Source organism: Mya arenaria, chromosome 1 (assembly GCF_026914265.1).
Source record: "Mya arenaria isolate MELC-2E11 chromosome 1, ASM2691426v1".
Lineage (NCBI taxonomy): Eukaryota > Metazoa > Mollusca > Bivalvia > Myida > Myidae > Mya > Mya arenaria.
In genome coordinates this window covers 61,333,518-61,359,635 of record NC_069122.1, presented here as the reverse complement: position 1 = coordinate 61,359,635, position 26,118 = coordinate 61,333,518, and the positions used below count along the sequence as shown (strand labels likewise).

General features: G+C 34.8%; 2 protein-coding genes across 2 annotated transcripts; both read left to right on the top strand.

The window, feature by feature from the left end:
* Positions 1 to 1,517: 1,517 nt before the first annotated feature.
* LOC128228406 (uncharacterized protein K02A2.6-like) lies at positions 1,518 to 3,047 on the top strand. The gene has a single exon (XM_052939713.1). It carries the CDS (start codon positions 1,518 to 1,520, stop codon positions 3,045 to 3,047), a length of 1,530 nt encoding a protein of 509 aa, XP_052795673.1.
* A 1,715-nt stretch (positions 3,048 to 4,762) lies between these two features.
* LOC128228399 (uncharacterized protein K02A2.6-like) lies at positions 4,763 to 5,440 on the top strand. The gene has a single exon (XM_052939701.1). It carries the CDS (start codon positions 4,763 to 4,765, stop codon positions 5,438 to 5,440), a length of 678 nt encoding a protein of 225 aa, XP_052795661.1.
* The last annotated feature ends 20,678 nt before the right edge of the window (positions 5,441 to 26,118 follow it).

Here is a 26,118-nt window from a genome sequence, read left to right as displayed (position 1 = left end):
TAGATAACAAGCAGTTATTGTAAGTGCATTATCAGTTTAATGAGACTCTTTATTGACAATTTGTTTACTTTAACATCTCTCTAGGTGGCATATTATTGTAAAAGAGTTACATAATAAAATGTTCTAAGTGACGAAGGTTTTGTGATTTCTATCACTTAAACTGTAGTCACAGTAAGGGGAGTAACTCTTTTAGTCTTATTGTCCACTTGAGTAATCAAGTGGACTGAATTGTCGTTCTTGTTGGTGACTCTTGTGTAAATCTAGTCTTATTGTTTGTGATATATATGGTGCATAATATGAGTAATATGTTTATTATTTGGGTGAAGAGTACTATACAGGGATATGGCATATTATTGTAAAAGAGTTACATAATAAAATGTTCTAAGTGACGAAGGTTTTGTGATTTCTATCACTTAAAATATAAATACTTTCTCTATATTTTAATATATACAAATATTTACTGGATTAATTTTAACTATTTTCTTAATTGTGAATTTATCTAGTCCAAAACTTCAAATATAGCTGAATAATAGTTTAATCTCAAATCTCAAATGCCACCTACAACTCAATAAGATGAACACATAACTAATTACTTCATAACTCCTCAGCTATAAATTATCTGGTTTTGATGTTATTTTTTCTACATGCTAAATATTTTAAGTCTGTCTGAACTTATACCCTGTTAAGTTTCAACCTCATATATGTGCTTTAGTTTGTTCAGGTACTTAATGTCACATGTTAAAGATAGCTAAGAATTTTATTTTATAGCCAATGTTTATTGGACAAATTTCTTCCTCACATTGAGATGAAAATACTTTTTTAATCTGAAATCAACTAAACACCATAATGTTCCATGATTCTGTCAAACTAATTATCTTGGGTTTCTCCCTGTTGTAAATATCATATGTCTTTAATTATTCTGTCATGATATTATTACCATATGTTAATAGGATTAATCATGCCGTGAAATTAAAACTTAGTATTATAAATACCTGATTTAGCTAACACTGTCATAATACTGCTATGCTTCCAAACTGCTGCTATATCATGTTTATACCACCAAATCACTGTTTGTTCTCTCCATGAATGAACGTAGTATCACTTTGACACTCATTCATTCATACGATAAATAACTATACAAATAAATCCGCGTAGTTGCCACATTAGCACCAATATCCGCTTACAGGAATAAAGTACATCTTACTTTATCGTTTGCCACTGGACATATTAAACATTTCTTACAAACTTACATATTTAAAAAAAATCAAATCACTTATGTTGTGTATTTAACTTCAGCCAATAGCGACACCTCTTGCTGATAAGCCACGCCTCTGTACTACTACATGCTGCATGCTATCACAGTAGTTTAGTTCTCAATGACTGTACTCAAGTACTAGTTAAACTGTTGTTATTTCTTGTTGTAAACACAACATATTGGCGACGAGGATGTTTAACTAAAACGTTTTTATTTCGGGAATTATATCCATTTGTGCGTGAAATTCTGGATAATAATTAAGATGGCGAACTCAGGTTTAATTGGAACTTTAAACGCACTCAATAGTGACAGTGAATCATGGATTTCATATGAGGAGCGTTTAGAGATGTACTTTGTAGTAAATAGTATTGGGGACGAGAAAAAGGTTGCCGCTTTATTAACTCTGTTGGGGGAGAAGACGTATGCATTGTTGAGAAACTTAACGTCACCCCAAAAGCCAGCAGAGAAGACGTACCAGGAACTTTGTCAATTATTGAAGACACAGTTATGTCCCAAACCTCTGGTGATTGCGGAACGGTTCCGTTTTCATAAACGTAATCAGGCGACAGGTGAATCTATTTGTGATTTCACAGCCGCTATAAGGAAATTAGCAGAACAATGTGAATTCAATGATAATCTCGAAAACACATTACGTGATAGGTTTGTTTGTGGGTTGCAGGATGAAGCGACGCAACGTAAGCTATTGTCAACGGCTGACTTAAGCTTGAAAAAAGCAATTGAAATCGCCACTGCGATTGAAACAGCTTGCAAAGACGCAGCTGAATTACATTATACGGCATCAGGAAGTTCAAATGTAAACAAAATAGGAAAGAAGCCACCGAGTAAACGACAATACTGTAAAAACGTGACATTGAAGCCACAACAAAAAGGGAAATATTCCAATACACGGTGCATACATTGTGGTAAATCAAACCACCAGTCTGACAAGTGTAGACTAAAGAATGCAATTTGCCATAGTCGCAGTGAAAAGGGACACATTAAGACTGTCTGTCCAAACCCCAGAAATGTGAACGTAATTGACGAAACGAAAAATGAAAGTGTGTATGTCATAAACAAAGTGACCAGCGAAAGAACATCGAGAATTCTTCTATATCCAGTCATCAATGAAAAACAGGTTGAAATGGAACTAGACACTGGGTCTGCAGTTACCATTATTTCAGAACAAAACATAAAACAATTGTTTGGAAATATCAAACTGGACAAACCCTACTGTAAGCTACACTCATATTCTGGGGAAACAATACAGCAAGTAGGATCTACAGTAGTGCGTGTTGACTACAACAACCAAACGAAGGATTTAAGGCTTTGTGTAGTGAAAGGCAACACACCATCCTTATTTAGGAGAGACTGGTTGAGTGAGATTAATGTTGACTGGACTAGCGTTATGCGCGTCAATAACATTGAATCACAAAAAAATCGTTTTGCGAATATGATGAATAGATATGAGTTTGTATTCAGCGACGGTATTGGTCACGCTAAAGGCTTCAGTGCGAAATTAACGCTGAAAGACGATGCCACACCCAAGTTCATGAAGGCAAGGTCGGTTCCGTTTTCAATGAAACCAAAAATCGAGAAAGAACTTGACAACCTTGAAAGACAAGGGATAATAACGAAAGTAAATACAAGCGAATGGGCTACACCAATCGTACCTGTTTTGAAATCAACGGGAGATGTCAGGATTTGCGGAGATTTCAAGGTCACGGCCAACCAGGCGCTGAAGGTTGACAAGTATCCACTTTCACGTGTTGATGACATTTTCGCTAATCTGTAACAGGGACAAAAATTCACGAAACTGGATTTACGCCAGGCGTACCTACACTTGGAGGTCGACGACGACAGCAAGGAGTTACTGACAATCAATACACATCGGGGACTATACCGCTATAACCGGTCTGTGTATGGAATTTCCTCACTTCCAGCGATATGGCAGCGCACAATGGACACAAAACTTCAGGGAATTCTGGGATTACAGTGTATACTGGATGACATGATTGTCACAGGGGACAGTGATCAATCGCACTACGAAAACCTTGAAAAAGTGTTATCACGCTGAGTGATTATGGATCAAAAGTTAACAAAGTAAGTGTCGATTCTTTCAGGACAAGGTTACATATTGTGGTCATGACATTGATAAAATAGGATTGTGGAAATGTAATGACAAGATTCAGTCGGTGCTCGATGCACCTGTACCACATGATGTAACTTCATTGAGGGGTTATCTTGGGGTTTTAAACTACTATCACAAATTTCTGCCAAATCTTGCAACCGTTGTAAGTCCGTTAAACGCACTTCTCCAGAAAAATCAAAAGTATAAATGGTCAGATGAATGTGACAGGGCGTTGAATGATTCGAAGCGCTTGATCACATCAAGCCCGTGCTAACACATTACAATCCGGAACTTCCGGTACGGCTCGCAACGGACGCATCCCCTGTCGGTATTTCCGGTATATTGTCACATGTTATGACGGACGGCTCCGAAAGGCCTATAGCATTCGTGTCGCGTTCCTTGACAAAGACGGAACGTAAGTATGCGCAAATAGACAAAGAAGCGTTAGGGATTTACTGGGCGTTTTTACACGTATTTGTATGGCAAACATTTTTACCCTAGTGACAGAATGCCAGCCGCTCACTTCGATTTTTAACCCTGGTAAAAGCATACCGGTTACCACCGCGGCACGTGTTCAAAGATATGCGTTATACTTGTCGGGATTTCATTACGATGTTGAGTACAAGAATACTAAGCGACATACGAACGTTGATGGCTTGTATAGATTGCCGGCGCCGCACACCGCCGAAAATTATGACAATGATATTGAAGAAGTGTTTTACACCTCTCAAATTGATCAGTTACCGGTCACAAGTTCTCAGATTCGCAGAGAAACTCAGCGCGAGCGTTTGTTATCGCGTGTTTTCAGTTATGTAGAAAACGGGTGGGACGAAAAGCTTGATGACCCTCTGTTGAAAAGCTATTTCTCGCATAGGAATGAACTCCCAATTCATCATGGTTGTTTGATGTGGGGAAACCGGGTAGTAATTCCAATCAAATTACGGTCTAAGGTATTAGACACAGTTCATTCAGGGCATCCTGGGATTTTCAAAATGAAAGGACTGGCTAGAAGTTACATATGGTGGCCCGGTATTGATAGTGACATTGAATCTCTGGTCAAAAGATGTGATGGGTGTCAGATGGAACAAAGACAGCCAGCACATGTTTACCTACATCCGTGGGAATGGCCGAGTTCCAGCTGGGAACGAATACACGTCGATTTTGCTGGCCCATTTTTAGGACGAATGTTTATGGTAATTGTCGATGCACATTGCAAATGGCCAGAAGTTATAGAAATGAAATCGACTACTGCCGAACGCACGATAAATGAATTGCGAATTATATTCTCAAGATACGGTCTTCCGAAACAATGCGTTTCAGACAATGGACCTCAATTCATTTCTGATAGTTTTGCAAAATTCATGCAAAGTAATGGCATAATGCATATCAAAACAGCCCCGGCAAAACCATCAACAAATGGTCTCGTTGAAAGGTTCAATGCTACATTTAAATCTGCTATGCGAGCTATGGATGGCGAAACTGACGATTTCGGCTTGAAACTCAGTAATTTTCTATTATCATACCGCCAAGCTGTGCATTCCACAACCAACGAAACACCGTCAAAACTATTTTTCAGTCGAAAAATTAGGACTAGGCTCGATTTGCTCAAGCCGGACACAAAGCAATGTGTTCAAGACAAACAAATGAAATTGTCATTAGCAGGAAAACAAACATTTATGGAGCTTGTGTTAGGTCAAAGCGTACTTGCGCGCGACTATAGGCCGAGCGTGAAAGAGAAATGGGTTACAGGGACGGTGGTATCAAGGGATGGCCCCTTGATGTATAAAGTACTTGTTGGAAATGCCAAATGGAAACGACACATTGATCAGTTACGGCCCAACGAAACAGAACAAAGTCAGGCTCAAACTGAGATACCAGAGTTAACAGGATCAATGCCATTAACTCGCGGTCAGGGGTATTTCAATACACTACCCGATTCACAACATTCAGAGCAATTAGCCCCAGATGTTAGTAATAATAATGAACCGCCCCAGGTCGAAGAAAGTCGTTATCCACAACGCGATAGGCACCCGCCGGAAAGATTAGCGTATACTTAGAGAGTACCCGTCAAGAGGTATTGTAAATTAATGTGCTTAATTAAATGACGCTGGAGAAGTGTTGCTATCCAATAGCTGCTATTTGTGATTAATGTTATCAAATAAAGATCAATTAATTTAATATCTTTACAAAATATGTATTGTTTATCAATGATCGCACTGTTGAAACAATATTTTTATGATGAAAAACATAAACAGTTTAAAGTATTATGGAAATATTTTATTGATATATATGATGTTATGACTTCACATCTGAAAGGGGAGAACTGTTGTGTATTTAACTTCAGCCAATAGCGACACCTCTTGCTGATAAGCCACGCCTCTGTACTACTACATGCTGCATGCTATCACAGTAGTTTAGTTCTCAATGACTGTTCTCAAGTACTAGTAATAAACCGTAAAACTGTTGTTATTTCTTGTTGTAAACACAACAACTTATATTCCATAATTGATCACATATTCCACACTAATAATAAATTAATATACTCGTAGTGTCACACTAAGAATTAAATCCCATAAATTAATCCGTACACACTGCCAGCGAACACCTTCATTGATAACATGAGATGTAGGCCGATCTGACGTAATTTTAATCCTCGTCTGTCTGGAGAAAAGCGTGCGACCTATTGACACATTAAAGGCACATATTCAGTCGAACTTAAATTCAGTAATATTCGGTTAAAATATTTCTTAACATATTTCCTAATCACGCGGCACTAGTTTTCACAAAGTTTCGAGTATCTGTCAAAGTATATCCTTTCCCATATGTTGCACGAGCAACTTTTAAAATTATTTGCATATGTTCTCACATAAGATCTGAAACACAACAATTTCAGATTTCTGCGTTAGCTGCCCTTTAAAAATTATAACGTATATACTGGTAGGAAAAGTCGCTTCATTGCTATCATGTCAGCAAAAACATAACATACATGAGATATACTTATGAAGATGTCGTTTCTCTAACACTACTGTGTATATAGCTTTTCAAACGCTACTCGCATTTTATAATAACACATCCTATAACATAATAACAATTTCTGCACAAAAGTGCGTAATATGATTTTCCCACTCGCGCAATTTATTGACAAAATGTACCCAAACCCTACTTATTTAAGGGAACTACCTATTTACAAGTACTTGTTATGTTACTCAGGTACTTCCTCCATACATCCTTTCCTCTTAGTTACTCTCTCTTTTCCCTTTATCTCCGTAGTACAGGTCAGTCAGTTGGTAGATATCCCTCATTCATACAGCTTTATGACCACGGTTAACACTATTATAAATGTCTATTGAAAGAGGCACATATCGAATGACGGTCGGTTTGTTCTGCTATTTTCAAGCTCAATCCAAAGGTTTTAAACATTTAACACATTTTGAATTAATTTGTTGGTTGTCTATGCTTCTTATTCTTTCTGGTGATGTTCATGAAAATCCTGGTCCTTCATCATCACTGTCTACCTCCTCTTCTGAAGCTTTTACTGCGATTAATGGTAGCTTAAGTATAGTACATTACAATGAGCAGAGCTTTTATGGTAAAAAAGACATTTTATATGCTGACCTACATAACTTTGATATTTTAGCCTTTACTGAAACATGGCTCACGCCTAACATTGAAACATCTGATATCATATTTCCTGCCTTCCATACTCCTTTTAGAAGAGATAGATCAACTGACCCCTATGGAGGTGTCTTAGTCTATATTAAATCCGACATATTTGTGTTAGAGCGACGTGATCTAGAAGTAAACGATGTAGAGTGTCTTTGGCTTGAATAACGCATAAAAACAAAGCGTCTTTTGCTTGGGACTTTTTATAGACCTCCAAATTCCACTTCATATGTTCTGGAATCCATTACCAACTCTATGTCAATGGCGGTTGATACTGGTATAAAAGATATAGTCATTACGGGAGATTTTAACCTTGATATGAATAAATCATTATCTGGACAAAAGTTTGAGTCATTATGTCAGCAATTGAATCTGTCACAAGTCATCCGTGACGCTACTCATTTTACTGAAACTTCGGAATCCCTTCTCGACTTATTCTTAGTTTCATCACCAGATATTTTACTAAAATGTGGTGTAGGTGAACCTTTTCTGAACCAGTTAGTTCGTTACCACTGCCCTATTTTTTGCATATTAAAATTCAAAAAATCGGTCGGATCAACATTTAAACGAAAAGTATGGAAATTTTCACAAGGGGACTATGCCAAACTAAGAACGCTTGTGTCATCTTTTGACTGGAATGTATGTTTTCACACTTATATTGATATTTGCGCTAAATATTTTACCAATCAACTTATGGTATTTTGTGAACTATGTATACGGTTAAAGTCTATAATGATACGCACTCAGGACCCCCCGTGGTTTCATAATGAAATTCGTAAATTACTCCGCCAGAGACGAAGAGCATACAAAAAGGCCAGACGCTCAAACTATGAAAATTACAGGACTATTCGCAATCATGCTAACCATATCATAAAACTGCCAAACAATCACATTATGAAAAGCTTGCCTCAAAACTTCAGGGAAATACTTTTCCTCGTCAGATTTTTGGAAAACTATCAAACATTTTACTAGTGCTACGCCGGCTTCCAAACACATTCCCCCTCTCATCCACGACGGCATCGTATACGAATCTAACATTGACAAGGCAAATCTTTTGAATAACTTTTTCCAATCTCAGAGCCTTCTGAATGTTCCTAACATACCTCTTCCTATTGTCTCTGATGACCCATTCTTGCGAGATTTTGATATTTCCCATTGTAATGTTATAGATTCAGTTAAGGTACTAAAAACTGGAATGGCAACAGGACCTGACTCTGTTAATAGCTTTGTACTAAGGGAAATAGCCACCGAAATTTCACAGCCCCTTCGAGATCTTTTAATTACTCTCTTCGTTCTGGAAACTGGCTCATGTCTGTGCGATTTTTAAGAAATCAGATCCCCAAGCTGTTGGTTATTATCGCCCAATATCCCTCTTGAGTGTTATTAGTAAGGTTCTAGAAAGGATTTTGCATAAATACATGTTTAACTTCTTCCGTCAAAATGACTTCTTAACCCCATTTCAGTCAGGGTTTGTTCCAAATGACTCCACTGTAAATCAGCTTGTATCTATCTATCACTCCTTCTGTCTTGCACTAGACGAGGGTAAAGAAGTAAGGGCAGTTTTCTGTGACATCTCAAAAGCCTTTGATCGTGTATGGCATGAAGGTCTACTTTTCAAGCCTCGTGAAAGTGGTATTTCCGGTTCCCTTTTATTATGGCTTACTGATTATCTCAGTGAAAGAAAACAGAGGGTTGTCCTATCTGGTACTATGTCAGATACGGTTTCAATATCTGCTGGAGTACCACAGGGTTCAATTCTTGGACCCCTACTCTTTCTTGTCTTTATAAATGATATCGTACGGGAAATAAAATCACCCATACGTCTTTTCGCAGATGATACTACTTTGTATATTATTGTCGATGATCCTTTGTCTGCAGCTCAGCAACTAAATGATGACATGAACAAAATTCATTTGTGGGCAGAAATGTGGGTTGTATCATTCAACCCGGCGAAAACCGAATCATTTTTAATATCTCGAAAAACAAACAGACAGGCACATCCACCTATTTATATGGATAATATTCAAATAGCGGAAGTTACTACTCATAAACATCTCGGCGTGACACTCGCCAATACCTGCTCATGGCATAAGCATATTAACTCCGTCAAAACCAAGGCATGGCAACGTATTTACATCATGCGATCATTTAAATTCGTCCTTGATCACAAATCGCTAGAAGTCCTATATAAAACATTTATTCGGCCACTGTTAAAATACGCAGATGTAGTTTGGGATAATCAAGCTGAAGCAGAGGATCTAGAAAATGTTCAGCATGAGGCAGCGCGAATAATTTCCGGAGCAACGCGACTTGTCTCCATTTCAAATCTTTATATAGAAACAGGACTTGAATCTCTGAAGGAGAGAAGACGTAAACACAAACTCACTCTTTTTAACAAGACGTTTCATTCTCTTACTCCAGCCTATCTCACTACACTTATTCCATCGCGAGTGAGTGATACAAGCTCGTACAATCTTCGGAATCTCTGTGAACCTTCGTAATATCCCTTGTAAAACTCAGGTGTTATTCAATTCGTTTCTTCCAACCACAATATCCTTATGGAATGCACTCCCGGAAACTGTTCTTTCTTCGACATCCCTGCCCACCTTTAAATACAATCTTAACAAGAATAAAAAACTGTTCCAAATTTCTATTACGAAGGCGATCGCAAATGGAGCGTCATACATGCAAGGCTGCGGATGCATTGCAGTAATCTTAATGAACAATTGTTCTCTAAAAATATTATCAATAGTCCAAATTGTCAATATGGTGAAATCGAGGACACCTACCATTTCTTTCTCACCTGTCCCCTTTATCGTGTACAAAGGCATCATCTACTCGAACATCTGTCTTCTATTGTGCCTTTGTCACTTCAAGTACTACTGTTCGGTTCAAAAAATGCCACAGACTTGACCAACTCAACAATATTCAATCACGTTCAAAACTACATTCGCCAAACTAATTGCTTTTGATCTACTTAGGATAATAAGAACAAACCAGATTCTACAACTGATCTGACCTGTACATACCCTGTCCTGTCTTCCCGCTTCTTGACGCTTCTCTTCTATCCAACTACCAACGCATTTTGCTTTTTCCTTTATTTGTCATTCACCTTTCATCTTATCTATCAAATTATAACGGTACCGAAAATATAAACATCATAAGAACATTTACACCATAACAAGCAGCTTTAAAGTGTGACAGTAACGAGACACAGTATAAGCTCATAAGCTTCCTTCTCAATTCTGTCGTGAATATTTTGTTATGTGCATATATCACTTGCTCACTTTCCCTGTACTTCTATGTTGGAAAACCTTTTATTATTGATTATGCTCTAACCTTGTGTATTCCTCAAATGTACTTTATGAAATAAATTTTGTTTAAACCAAACTAACATGTGAATATTTAGGATATATATGTTTATCACTTCAACTCAAAAGTACACAACAATTGCATATATTCTTCAAAATAGAATGGTAGTGCATTTAAAAACTGAAGGAACATAATCATTTGTTCGCGAAGGAATGCATACCTTTATGATTGCCAGAAAAGACCCGAGCGTTGTTTTTTGAGGGAATGGGTTTTACCGAGTTTTCGCAGAACAACCTGCGCGAGGGTTGAAACAAAACTTACACGAGTGGCAAGGGTAGGTGCTCCTTCTCCCACCTTAATTTAACTAAATATAGAAAAAAAATGTAGTGTTTTTGTCGGCACTTTTTTGTGCGTAGTTTTAAACAGTAGTTACAAACAAATACTTTTTATTTTATTTTTATCCTTGGGCAAGATAAAGATTTCCAGCATGATCAAATAGGTTGATCTACGTAGCTGGTTTCCTTTCGAAATATTGTACTTCGAGAGCCATTTAATATGCAACGTATGACAAAATGGCAGTCTTTATTTTAATCAATTTCTTAAAAAACATAATCCGATATATTGATGCATAAAAATAATTTGTTGCACTTTCACATTGACTTGTAAACATTTGCTTGATAAGTTAACAGCAATATTTCTAGATTTGCTTTCTGTAATTTATCGTGAGAAATTAACAAGGCATTTGTCTACTTGTTTGTCATTTACGTGTCCATACATACTTTCTGTGTTTCTGAATGAACAGAACAGACATTCGATGCAGGCAGAGAATGATATCCTTCTTAAACTCAACTGTAAACGAACTTAGAAAATGATCAAAATTTTCATTAAATCCAAATCATCTAAAATTGAAGTGAAAATGAAAAAAACATGACTGCAAAACGTTCCGTTCGACGCTCAATCTGAATAATAGATACTAGACGGCTATTGTTTAATCACGTCAGACATGTATTTGTGTATTTGTCATAGGAGGTTGAAAGGTAATATACTTTATGTAAGGAGATTCCTTCAGGAATATAAACTCACCAGAAATATGAACACAGCACACCCGGTTTGACGACCAATTTCTACGACATGAATTGTAAATGCAAGCCTGCCAAAACTAATAATTATGATTGACACAATTGGTTTAACAGAAGTAATTCATCAGGGTTAATTCTGGCTGATTTCCATCTATGATCGTACCAATAAGTATATGTTTAAAGCAAGGTTCCAATTTAAACTTTGGAAAACATAATAGGAAGTTGCCTTCAAAATACGTCCTCAAATTTATTTTACCGACGTTTAAACCAATATAATAGACCATATAGCATTAAAGGCAGCATAAAATGAATTCAAAGGCCACTATTAAACTAGTTCCGTCATTATTTAAGTTTGTTTGGTTCTGTTCAATCTATCTTCAAAATGGAACCTCATTTGTAATCGCTTATTTCGAGATTTAATTTATTAATGCCTAATTCATCAGGCTGCACACGTAATAAATGCAGTACTTGTCACCGCCTAATGCGAATCTGATGAGTGTGTGTTCTGTTTTCACTCGTTGGACAATAAAGAAAGCTATAAATCAAGCGGACTTCAATTGTCATGTATCCGTTTGCTTTCAGAGCATAATAACGAAGCGGATGCTTGTTTGAAAACACCCATTATCAATGCAGCAAATCGGACTTAACAAGAGTAAACATTTATCAAATGATGCGTTGTACAATTAACTCATTTCTAAATAAATACTTCAGTTTCACATTTACTTTTTCTTCTGATTGTGTCAAAGTTGGCAACAGTACGAATATTTTATTGGGTGGATTGCATTAACATTTAATATATATATTGTACGACAGAACAGATACACTGCTGAATGACCATTTCGCTTGATATTATGTTCAGAATGGGCGAGCGTATGACAAAGTATTGAAATGTTGGTATAGTCATTTGAATACTTGGCTAGTATTAGATATAGTATTCAAATATCAATCTGCGTATTAAACGACCATCTCTACCACCTAACAATTGCAGAAGCATCACCTGAAGATTATAAATACTGAAAAACACAAAATGTTAGGCTATGTGTATAAAAGGGCCACTCATTCATTCTTACTCGTGTTTTCGGACTAACCACCAGGTTTAAACCTCTTTAACGCAAACATTTGTTTACTTCACTTAATTTTCCTTCGTGTGCTTAATCAATGATTATGGTTAAGCAACAAGAGAAATCAATATGGAAATGTATTATCGGACTCGGTCAGCCTTACATTTTAATTAATGGAAGTCCTGATTGAAAGTAAAAAAAGAACTGGTTGTAGCTTTCAAAACTGTGAAACATTCTGACCCTTCATATCCCCATGAATGCAAGGAAGAGAAATGTTCGCGTTCAGAACATGCTTTTTATTGCTGAAAGATCAGACCTGCCTAGAATAGGTAAATCATTTTCATAAATTGCGAGGAAGCACTATATAAAAGCGATCTAAATTAAGTTACCGGCATTTGACATATATAACTTCCTAAAACATCCAGTGAAATACAATCGGAGAGAAAGCGCCTTTAAAACTCGTATCGTTACTATTTAACAAGTTGTATATCTGAATAATGATTATTGTATCTTTTAAGAAGGTAACAACCACGCCATTATCGTTCTGACTTGATTTGTTTTCCGGTCGAGAGTGCATGCTGTGTTTTTATGGTATTGTGTCGATTGGGCATTCAAGCATACTAATAGTGTTAAATGTAACAATTTTCTTTTGATTTTTTTTTCATTTCATTTCAACAACGAATAAATAACGAAAGGTAGTTTAATGCACATTTGCGTATCACGATGCCATTTTTCTGGCCAAAAATCAATTAAATACGGAAGTAGAAAAGCCCAATATTTACACATCGGGAATGGTTTAGAAAAATGAATCGTGGCATAATATTCAATGCGCACAATCTTGCATAATGTAGTGTTTTATTTCTAAATTTAAAGCATTCTTATGTTTACCTCTTTGACTTGTTTGATTAATACTAGGAAAAAAGGAAAGGTTTGTGTACAATTTAAAATATTATCGATATTTTGGCGCTTATTAAACGAGGAAATTTGTTGCCACGTAGGCAATACTTAAATACAAATCACATTCATATTGTTTAAGTTTTGATAGTTGCTGAAGTGACATAGGCCTAAAATCAGATAATTGGTCGAACATGTGATTTCTTTGAGCACGATTTAGGCGACAAGTACACATGAAACATCAAAATAAAAATGAGGAACTGATTGTTTTAATTATTGTTTAGAGTAAACTTGAAGGTGAGTAAGGAAGGAGGAGAACAAAATGTTTTCGAAAGTGCATCCAATAAAGATATTGCAGATGTCATGAATGATTTTGACAACAACTGGGCTTTACAACAAATAAAACGAAGGATTAATAGAAGTGTATGAGGTGGTGTATATCATAAAAAAAAGTAAGTGCAGTAAGAGTTTGTTTTAGAGTAATTTGTAGATAGAGTTAATATTCATATATAAAACTACAGAAAAAGTCCAGTATTGGAAAATTTAAGCAATAACCAAATATATATTGCATGCAAAACTAGGAATCTTGCTATACATTATTTTGGGGATCTTTTTCTTAAACACCTAAGCGCCATTTTCTTAGCAAAACTTTCGTAAATGTTAAAAGTATGTTTTCCGCAGGAGATACCTTAACAATTCATTGCAGATCTTAATATACAATTTTTCGTGTCGATCAAATGACAGTGTTTTAGACAGTTTAGACAATTATTTCAAATATCTACTATATGGGTGGATTTTTTTAAGTAAATTATCAAAGCCTAGACATAGACATCAATTCAAAATAAATCAAACAATGCCAATTATACTCGAAATGTAAAGTGTTATAAATCCGACAGTAATGATAAACTACATATTGACCATTCAGATAATGTATTGTGCGCTCCTCTCTAAACCACCCAATAGGAAGGGATTATTCTGTTCAAAATATGATAAACGATACCTTTTTATTCAACCGATATCCTGTTTACTGGTACAATTCCAGGCGAAACATACACAACAGTTACATGCATTGTCATAAATTAAGAAACACATAATAAATACCGTTTAAGGCTGTACTTAAATATTTCATGTCATTTAGTTTGCAATTAAAAAATCGTATATTTGCGTTATTTTGATTTCACACATTATCAATTCTTTAACTTAATAATATTATTTTAAACCGATAGTGCTACTGAGCTTGTTTCTGCAGTTATTTTGTATAATTATTGGATTGGAAGCATCGAATACCATATGAACAAGCTAGACTAATGCAAAGGGACAATATATATGTTGATGAGACAGTATTCAGTATGCAATGAGAAATAATGCCAAAACGTGTACTTTAATTGGTCTGATCAAAATAACCAAATCCAGCTGCTTATCATAAAGAAAATACTGTTTTACACTCACGGGAATAAATAAATCTAGGCAATATTATATCGCAGAAATGCATGAAACAATCAAAAGTATTTTAAACAGAAAGCTAGACTAATGCAAAGGGACAATATATATGTTGATGAGACAGTATTCAATATGCAATAATAAATAATGCCAAAACGTGTACTTTAATTTGTCTGATCAATAAACCTAAAAATCCAGCTGGCATTACCATAATGAAACCACGGTGTTATATTTACACCTCAACTTCCATTCCTTAAATAAACTGCCTTTCGGCAATTGCGTTCATCAATCGATGAACGCAACATCTTCGGATATGTTCGGATCGTAATTCATTGCATAACAATATACATGAAAGCTATTGATCTTGTTATTGGTTCTATTGTGTCTGCAGGTCCCGTACAATATAGATCAACATTTTCAAAAGTGTTAGTTTATTATATTTTAAATATAATGGTACCAGAAGTGTTTCAATTTTACGTTTTAAAGTGATTTCAAGTGGCTGATCTTTTCCCGCGTTATTGTGACGTCATTTGAAAAAAAATGTATCCGGTTATAGTCGGGTCGTTCTATTTACATAATGGGTAAGAACGGGTTACTTAAAGGTTTTCTTAAATGAAATGAAGAATTTTTTTAACAACTCTTGAATGAAATAATGAACTATTGGTGTAAATATAAGGAATGAATTGCGGGGTTGATGTCATTATTGGGGATATGAACGCAATTGGGTTGGTCAATGTGTGTGGAGTCCGAAAAAAATCCAGCTGGCATTACCATAATGAAACCACTGTGTTATATTCACTGGAAATAATATCTGTTTCTCTGTTGAAGACACATTTTCAAAATACATGCCTAAACTTGTATGGGATATACTTCTTTGATTAAGGTTTGAATTTTGAAATATGCATCTCTGATTTGAAATGTTTTCAAAAAACAGCACTGACCTTTCTTTATTACTCCAGTTCTTCAAGGCAAAATGGAGACACGAAACTAACAGACGACAAAAGTTTAACAATCTACCAAAAAATTGATATTAGTGGAACATCAAAACTTAATGTGACAGAGTATATTGTTACCTTTTTATTCTAACTGTTGCATTGAGAAGTATGTATTGTTCATCTTTTTAAAAAAAAAAATGTTTAATTGCGAAAGTTAATTAATTGATTGTGGAAGATGTAATATAAGTGTTTTGTTACATTGCGGTGTATTGTACAAGTGTATTTTAAACTTTTTTTAACTATATCATTGCGGGAAATATATGTTAGTCCTTTTTGTAATATCTCATTTTGCTTGTTTTCTTGTTAACCCTTATATATATAACAGTACACAAATAAAAAAATAACCAATTTCAATGTCAATTAAATTATACAAGTAAAATAAAAGACTATCGAAAATAAAAACAAAAAACGATCAGATATTTTTATATATATATGCAATGAGTAAACTCTAGTTAATTAACAATGTATGTGTTCACAAATTCCTGATATTGTTATTCAACATAAGTTGCAAACTCATTTGTGAATATTGGGAATATATATGTATATCACTTCAAGTCAAATACACAACAATTGCATATATCCTAACAAATAATACTGTAGTACATTTGAAACTGAAGGAACATAATCATTTGTTCGAGACGAGATACAATCATAAGGCTGACACCATTTTAAAAGAAGTGTTCAAAATTAATAAAGGCGATTTCGGACAAGGATCTAATAATTTATTCTCGAGTGCATTTATTAAAGATTTTGAAATCCCTCTCCCATAACCAAGAGAATGAACATGTGTGTAACATATTGAAAACACCCTTGTATTAATTAACGTTGGCTCGCTCTGCACCGGAAGTGTGCAGTTTCAGATTATAAGTATCTTCAGTGAAAGGTACAACCCAACCCAAGCGTTGTTTTTTTGCGGGAATGGGTATTACCGAGTTTTCGCAGAACAACCTGCGCGAGGGTTAGTACGAATCTTACACGAGTGGTATGGGTAGGTGCTCTTTCTCCAACATTAATTTAACTAAATATAGAAAAAATGAAGTGTTTTTGCCGGAACTTTTTGTGCATAGTTTAAAAGAGTAAAAGACTAGTTCCATACGGATACTTTTTATTTTTATGTTTACTCTTGGGCAAGATAAGGATTTCCAGCTGGATCTACGTAATTGGGTTGGGAGAAATATTATTACGAAAAGATGTACTTCGAGAGCCAATTAATATGCAACGTATGACAAATGGAAGTTTTTATTTTAATCAATTTCTTAAAAAAAATATAATCCGATATATTGATTCCTGATTATTGATAAAAAAATTGTTGCACTTTTACATCGACTTGTAAACATTTGCTTGATAAGTTAACAGCAAGATATCTAGATTTGCTTACAGTTATTTATCTTGAGAATTTAACAAAGCATTTGTCTACTTGTTTTTCATTCACGTGTCCATACGTACTTTCTATGCTTCTGAAGGAACAGAACAGACATTCAATGCAGACAGAGAAAGATATCCTTCTAAAACGAACTTAGGAAATGAACAACGCATGTGTTTATCTGAATCAATTCACGCACGTTTCCATCATTTTGAGGATTTTTATGCCTTCCGGACGACAGTTTAGAAAGATCAGTCATCCATTTTATGCAGACAATTATTAATGTAAAGCTGAAATATGTTTTCCTAAATCGTATCAATTGTTAGTGTCATCCATCACAAGCACGCGATAGGTACACTATAAAACACGTTCTTTTCTGTCTACCGTATTTTTGTTGTTTGTTTTTGCAAATCTTATGTATGCATAAAACTACGTGACTAAAGTAAAAGTATGTTTATCATTGGCCAAAGTATGAGACTTCATTATGTTCAATTGTCTACTCCTTCCAGTAGAATATTTATGCAAAAAGTTGCAGAAAGAAGCTTAATAGCAAAATGTTTAAACATAAACCTGGTTTCCATCAAAATGTTTCCCATTGATTAAACATTAGAATAATAAATACTGAATACCTCAAACTACGTTTCTTTAGTCTAATGTTCTGTTGCAATATCTGTGATCTGTATTGAAAATAGTCCAACTACTAGAAAGTACTCCACATACGAGAAGTGGCCATGTCATGTTTCAACAAAGAATGACAACGCTTTATAAAGACCGCACGCAAATTTCGTGAACATTGCTTTTTATTCATCGTGTACATATACAATGTTCAGGTTTATACTTTCATTTAGATTATTTGAAAGATGATGCGTCTTAAAATAAGTGATAAAGTAGAGGTATTTGTTCTTTGACTTTTGAAGCGTACCTGCTGGAATATTCAAAATGAGTTAAAATCAATGGAATGTATGATTTCCTAGGTCTCTATCAATATTACTCGTGGTAATATTTCTGAACAACGCCAAACGAGCAATGCTGGGATCACTGCATCAAAGTTTAGAAAACGGTGCCATATGGCCACACCTCACATCATAAGAAAAAAATTATCGTATGATCTCAAAGGTCAGTCCACCTACGCAAAGGGAGATGTCTTCTAAGTTAGGCATTTCTAGACGAACTGTACCTGACATTTTTAGTCTTTGAAGTTGAACTTCAGAAAAGTGCAATGTTCATCGGCTGAATATGGCCCAAATTCAGAAGAGGAGGGCTATATCATGGAGGCTGTATCTGAAGCTGCGCGGTGGATGATGACAAATCTTTTTTTTACTTCTGACAAGGCTAAGTCCTATTTAGATGGCTTGTATGGACGTCGGAGGGTTTGCTACATGAGAGAGTTCGATGATGTTAGTGAAAACCTTAAGTTTGTTAAGCGTGATTATTTTGCCAAGGGACTCATGGCTTGGGCTGGTGTGTCTTACAGTGGATATACAGAGATTCGCTGTCATTGATAAATGAACAAAAGTAAACAACAAAAACTATATCAATAAGATATTAAAGATGTTCCGTCAAAAGGTCGCTCCAAAACTCTTTCCAGAAGAATTTATTTTAATCAGGACAGTGCCTCAAGCCACACATCAGAAATCACCCGTCTATTTCTAAAAGAAGAGAAAGTGAACCGTATTACACGTGACGAATGGATGACGAAATCCCCATATGCTGCTCTTTTAAAGGCTAATTATTCAGTTATCGTTACGTTTCTATAACGCCGGTTTCAAAAAACGTAACGATAACTGTATGATTGACCTTAAAAAACCCTCAGGGACGGATGGAGAAAACTTGTTCAAAAAAGTAATCATTATACTCTTGAGTCATAGCCTTAACGTTGTAGAATCATCAACAGTTGTCATGGATTTTATATAGACCACTTACTTCAATGAAAGTAGTGTTATTTATGTTGTTTTCCATTTTGTATTTTGTTCAAATATAGCCTGGTCACCCCTCTCGTACTTTACAAGCCCGAATGCTCAGCGTTTCAGAAGTTCTGGATTATTTTTTACATGCATTTTATATGCAGAAAATGAAAAAAAAGCTCAGTAGCCGGAAGTTTAAACTCCGTATGGCAGAGGGTAATCGTCAAAGACATAAAACACATACAAAAAAATCTCAAACCAGAACATGGAACAATAGCACAAAAGTCCACAAACAACACAGTACACATATACTCTATAAAAAAGAAGGTGTGTTTATCAAGGATTGTTATGTACCGCCTTGGAACGGTCAGTAAAAGTAAATTTAATAAAACTCCAAATTGCATAATGGAATTCAACATTAAGCATTTAAATAAGCTCTATCAATAACAATTCACGGTAAGTAATGTTCTGCTGCATATTCTTATTAGAAGGCTCTCGGGTGTTTCTTTAATGAAGTTATAGTGGCAAATATGACACGCCGGTGAGAACTTAAACTTGAGAATACCTGAGAGGTCTATAGCTTGACATCCATTTGATCAAGCTCCTCAAATTATCTTTATGAGATATTGCCTTTTTATTTTCCAACATAGCGATCTGTTAAGAATATTATAAATCGCAAAAAAGATCGTCCTACTCAAATGGCAAAGTGTGCTGAGTACATGAACAATGAACTCTGAAACAAGAGTTTACGAGACGTTGTCAAATATTAACGCAAGTTGAGTTTGCTCTCAAATTCAGTTACAACATTATTTATCTTCATTCAATTACAACATCATAAGAATCCGTAACAATGTCCATTTTCTTTGAGAATAAATGATGAAAACTGTTCTAGATATCACAACTTTAAATTTTCTTGACGTTTCTTGCAAATGCGTATACTGTATTTACGTTGTTGTTTTCATTTCAAAGAATAAGGTTGTCCATTTCCATTAAGCAGTTCACACAGAGTCAGGGACGTAAAATGGGCCGTTGGAAAATATATATTGGCACCTTGAAAACTCATCCACAACAACTTTAACAAAAATGATATACGGCTAAAGTACAAATTCTTCCAAGGAGAAGGACATAACCGACATTTTTAACAATTTAGCTTTCATGGCGTTCATATAAAACGTTTTTGAAACTTTTGGCAGGCCAGACCCTCTTACTCAAGAATCTTATGATTGTCAAGCGCCATATCTAGTGTTTTGTGTATTGGAGATGGAATAATATCGATAGAAGGGTTAAAGTTTTAATTACAAAGCACCAAGAACGGAAGCCAACGCTCGTCAGTTTGTTTAAGTTAAACATAGGAACTTACACGACAGTTATTACTATCTGTGTTACGCTTCACAAGTGCATTTTGTCATCGATGTCTTCAACGGTAATCAAGCTAAAGAACTAATGATAATCACCTTATATTTTAAAATCGAAATCAAGCTAAAATTGAGCTAAAAATGAATAGGATTTAGGATTTATAGGATAAAGATTCATAATTCGAAGAGCATGCTTATTGTAAACTATAGACTATAACTACCTTTTCCATTATAATTTGGTCAGAAAATACAGAAAAAGATACTTCACAACACAAACAATAAACGAATGGAAATTATGGTGACAACCCCACTATGCTGAAATATGTGTTTTACAAGTGCATTGAAACTGGTTTTATCCCCGAGTAGACTCGGGCTCCAGTGAAACCGTGTTTCACTTACCGTTCCAAGTCAACAATTTTCGTTTAAGCTATTTTGATGAGATTGTGGTCTGTCTGTGGTGTTTGTATTATATGTATTAAAACTATTCGCCAACCAATAATTGGCATCAAATGTTTCTGCAGAAAACCCTGATATATTCTAATGCATAGTTCGGTTAAAAGTGTAAACTTCATCCGCAATGTGAGCTATGTGAATGAAACATAATGTCTCCGTGCTACAAAAACAGCCTCAATGGCGTTTTTATAATATATTTGTCTCGTATTAAATCAAGTCATTTGATGGAAATAATTCGCAATTACACCGGGAATAGCAACAAAAGGAATGGTATTCATTGTAATTCAACTCGCCTCGAGGGTTATTGCTGTAAAACTTAATACAGACATCCTCCATTTTGAATACCCTAAATATCGGTATCCCAACTAAATTTCAATTGATAAGAATGGATCGCAATTGATACAACAGTTTGCAATGCCTTGCACCGTTCGCGCAACATAAGATATGATACCCTTTATATTATTGGTAAATCGTGTAAAAATAGCACATACCATAATATATTAGTATACGCGAAGTTTGCATGCTTTTAAATGTCTATTAAGTTTTGTTCATTTTCAATGCACTTGATGTAACATCTACAGCCCACTGACCAGTAAACGCATCAAAAGTGATAATTGTAAAAACTAAATATGACCAATTATTTAAAGTGTACGTCAAGAAGGTAAATCAGAGTCTTTATTTAGGTACATTGTAAACTACTAAACATAATCTACAAAATAACCTTTTGAAATGTCAAATTGATTATATGAAAGATTATCGGAATTGAAAACTATCCGACCTTTCTATGTAGATACAATTGGTGCGCTCTAGTTAATTGATAATGGATATGTTAACGAGTTCTAAAAACCGGTTTACAACGTATTATTTTAAATGGTTCTTACATAACATGCCTGTATTATTAATGACGTATGCGAAAATTGTTATTCAACCTTAATCGCAAACGATCTATAAATCATATAATTATAGTTTAAACTCAAAAGTACAAAGTACATGGTTGAGAATATCTGACAAGGATCTAGTTCACTATTTCCAGGTGTGAAATGCATATGGACTTTTTGAAGTCTCCAGCCTATTTCCTAGAAAATGGGTTTTGTGCGTAATATATTGCAGCCATTCATGTCATTAACTTTGGATCGCTGTAGTGTTTTATGTTTGATAAAGAATACATACAGCTGCACATACATACAATCCGATACATGTTTTTTTGGCAGCCAAACAAAAAAAGGCCAAATAATTCCGTAAAAGCTGTGACGAACATCTGTACATAAATGCACTTCGAAGAATCGAAACATTTCGGAAGCCAAAAAAACGTTACGAATATCAATCTATATGTTTCCGTAAAAGCAATGCAATGGTCTATGTTCAATGTACTAATTAATTGTCTATTGTTAATGTGCCGTGCATAGCTTACACCATTACACTGACTTATGTTGGTAACTAATCCCTCGCTGTCATCGTCATTGTCATTTTTACATACAAAAAACGTTGTCATTGAAATATATTAAATACTAATTTCACGAATCACACGCCGAAAGTACAGTATCAATTAAGTTCTGTAACGTCATCTAGTATTTATGTTCTTTGTTTGGCATATGGTACATACTACGTAATAAATGAGTATGTAAGCTCACATTATCGGGCGACGAATGAACCATGAAGTATTTTTCAAGTTACTTCTGACTAGGAAGCGGATTATCTCGTTGAGTGACATACAAATGCTATTTCATATACTGAGAAAGCAAACACTTGATTGTTGGATATCTATGAATGAAAAAAGACGGATCAACCTTGAAAGTTAACGTTTGTTTAGTATTACTTTGTTTTGTGATCTACATGAAAACATTTAATTTAGACCTTATAGCTATTGTTCCACTTACTATGCAATGCAAAGTTAAGACAGTCACGATTGTTGTTTTATTTCATTTTATTTCAATTGACATTTTAGAAACGCCGAAATTACTGCCTAAAATAGCAGAAGCTACATCGAATTTATGAGTAATACATGTGCTATTTAACATAGATACCAAGACTACATACCCGTTGTTTTGTGATATTTAGCATAGTTTACGAATTTGGCGAGCGCGTGTACGGCGTTTATTCATATCTTTGAAAAGGTTTGGTAAGGCATTATCATAAAAATAGGAGAACTGGACGGAAACACATACGTAATGAAGACGAAAACGATTGTTTGAAGTTTTTTTGGAATTATGTCCCGAAGATAACCTCTCAATGTTACACGTTAAATCATCAGCTATAATGTCATAATGGAATGTTATATAGAAAATTATTAAATGCTCCGTCCATGCCTCTTACTCGGCGAATCAGATGTTCCGCTGATAGCTCTTAGTGTGTATGCACTCGGTATTTTTAAAAAGTTTTAAGTGGAAAAATCACACGACTATCAAATTTTCTTTGAAATAAGACTGCTTCAGATAAATGTTTACACCTTTTTAAACATGCAGACGAACAACTTTAAAAAAACGTAGGCGCAAATGTGACACGCGGGTGACTACTAGATATTCAGAACTCATAAACGAACATAAAACAATCTATATATTTACATTTAATTTGCTCTGCTCTGAGTATTTGAATTGATTCGCTAAAATGATATGGTATTTTGTCTCTTTTTCTTTTGACTTAGTGATAAACCTTATGTTTACACCTTTACCCCTCAACCTTCAATGAACTGCCATTTTGGCAATTGCGAATATTTTCCGATGAATGCAACATATTCGGATATGTTTGGATTGTGAATCAACGCGTATTAATATAATTTGATTTTTATGATCTTGGTAATGTTGGAATTTATTTAGCATGTCACATAAACATGATGTTGGACAGTGTTAATTTACTGTAATGTTAAGATTATTTTGTGTCATTAGCGTTTTAATTTAACATTTAAAAATACGAAGTGATTGATTTGTTCCCGCGTTATTGTAAAGTATTAAGGTACACTGTTTCTGGTTATGTGTGGGTCGTTCTATGTACGGAATGGGAGAGAAAAAATGACTCTAATGTTTTCTTAAATGAAATGAAGTATTTTTTTATAATTCTTGAAAAAGATAATAAACTATTGGTGTGAATATAAGGAATGAAATACGTGTTTGATGTTATTATCGGGACTATGTAATAATAAGCTATATTTACCGAAAAATGTCTTTCAAAAACACACGGATGGAAGAAATTGCATCTGATTATCTGAGATATAACATGCATATAATTTGTAAGAAAGGTGGCATTGTATAAATTAAAATATAACAAAACTTACATCGTGATAGTTTACTCCTTTCCAAAAAATATTCTTAATGTGTCTACGTACTAACAACATTAAGTTTGAAATCACACAGAACGGCTTTTCTTAACGTATTGGTTTTATTTGTCCAGACCAATGCGTGAGAACCTGCTTGACAACAGTTGTAACGTCTTGTGGAAAAGCCATCGACAAGCAATATGCTAGAAGCCGTTGTGAACGAGTCTGTACGAGCAATTGGAATTTCCTTATGAACACGTATCAGTATCGTTCTTTAACACATTCAAAATCATTATCGCATGGAATGGCCGATGGAGGTTGATCTTGGTAATACATACTGGTTCTGTTCAATGGTCATAGAAAAACAAATTCCTTAAGACAAGTCGGGGGTATTTTGCCGGTAGAAGATTGTTCATTACCTAAGTTAAGCCTGAAATATTTCTTATGTACACAAATGATTCCCGAAAATTGTCTTCTCCTAACTTAAAATGTCCTTAACTTTTAACAATTTATTATTGTCTTATATCACTATTATAATAATAATATGTGTGTACTATAAATAATTTATTACAAATATAACTAAATAATTTATATTCAACAATAATGCAGTATTCCAAGACAGGTTTGTTGATAAGTTCACACTAGGGATGTTTCGTGTATAGTATGTATGTATAGTTCTTATGATGCAGTGAATGTAAATTCAACTATTATTGAGGACGTTCATTTTCTGAAAGGCTTGTATAAAATTGATAATAGATGAAAGCAAACACATTTCCTTTAAAATATGGCTCCTGGCCACAATAAGACACAACGTAGAAAACAATTGAAAAGGATACACTAGTATGCTATCCTCTAAAGCTCATTGGTAGAGCACTTGACTTGTGAAGCAAGGGTCGTGTGCATATTATGTGATCTGTTTTCTTAAAGACTGACACGATTCTTCTTTCTTCCCTTTGACATGACTATTGGACAAGAGCAGGGATTCTATGCAGGCACAAATTGATACTCGTTTAGAAATCAATTTAAGATATTATATATCCTAATGCCATCAATCACGCGCGAGAATAAAAGAAATAGACACGTTCCATAGCATCTTCTGGTCTTTCTGGTTGTTTTCTTACATACTACATGACAAAGAAGCGTATATGAGGACATTCTCGGCCGACATATGCTTGATCATTTATTGAAACGACTTCTTTTTCAAGTAAACTGCCATCTTTTTTCGAGGGAATTGTCTTGCTGATTGACATAAGCATGTAATCGGTTTTTTAAACATTAAAACAATTGAGGGTTAATATAAGAAAATATGTATAAAAAAGAAGACCCTACCAACTCTTAACTTTACGTACGTTTAGTGTTACGTTATTTTGCAGCCTATGTAATATGTATGTAAACTAAGAATATTCCAAAACGTAAAGCTATACAATGCAGACGGCTTTTAGGTAATGGCAGTCATGATATGATATTCAGTATTATTACAAGTGACTATTTGGCATGACAAAAAGTAATTGCCGACTTAGGACGATTATACTTAACACGTATGTTGATATACATAGTAAGCAAATTAATTTGGTGTGGTTTGAAGTTATTTTGTGTAACACTTCTAATTACATTTCAGTAAGACATTGTCATAAAGCAAAACAGATGGAGAGAAAAAACTAACGTATTCAAGAAGTTAATGGTTTATTGCTGCTCTTGATTATGGAATAGTGTCACGAGGTAGACCTCTAAATATGAGAAGATAAATGATAAGCTAACACATCATCATACAATCTCATGATGAGCACTGTAAGGGACTCTGTCGATGTCTTGTGTCGGTGAGTCCCGCATACGTTTTCAGCTGAAATAAAATACATCTTACATTTTATTGTTCTCATGATAAGATGACTTTAGATTGAATTTCACATGCATACAAACCACATTAAAAAACAAAGTCGCAAATATAGCACACGGGTGATTACTAAAT

Bases quoted from the DNA above. Each gene is read 5' to 3' on its own strand.
- LOC128228406 (XM_052939713.1), top strand. From the start codon at position 1,518: ATGGCGAACTCAGGTTTAATTGGAACTTTAAACGCACTCAATAGTGAC.
- LOC128228399 (XM_052939701.1), top strand. From the start codon at position 4,763: ATGCATATCAAAACAGCCCCGGCAAAACCATCAACAAATGGTCTCGTT.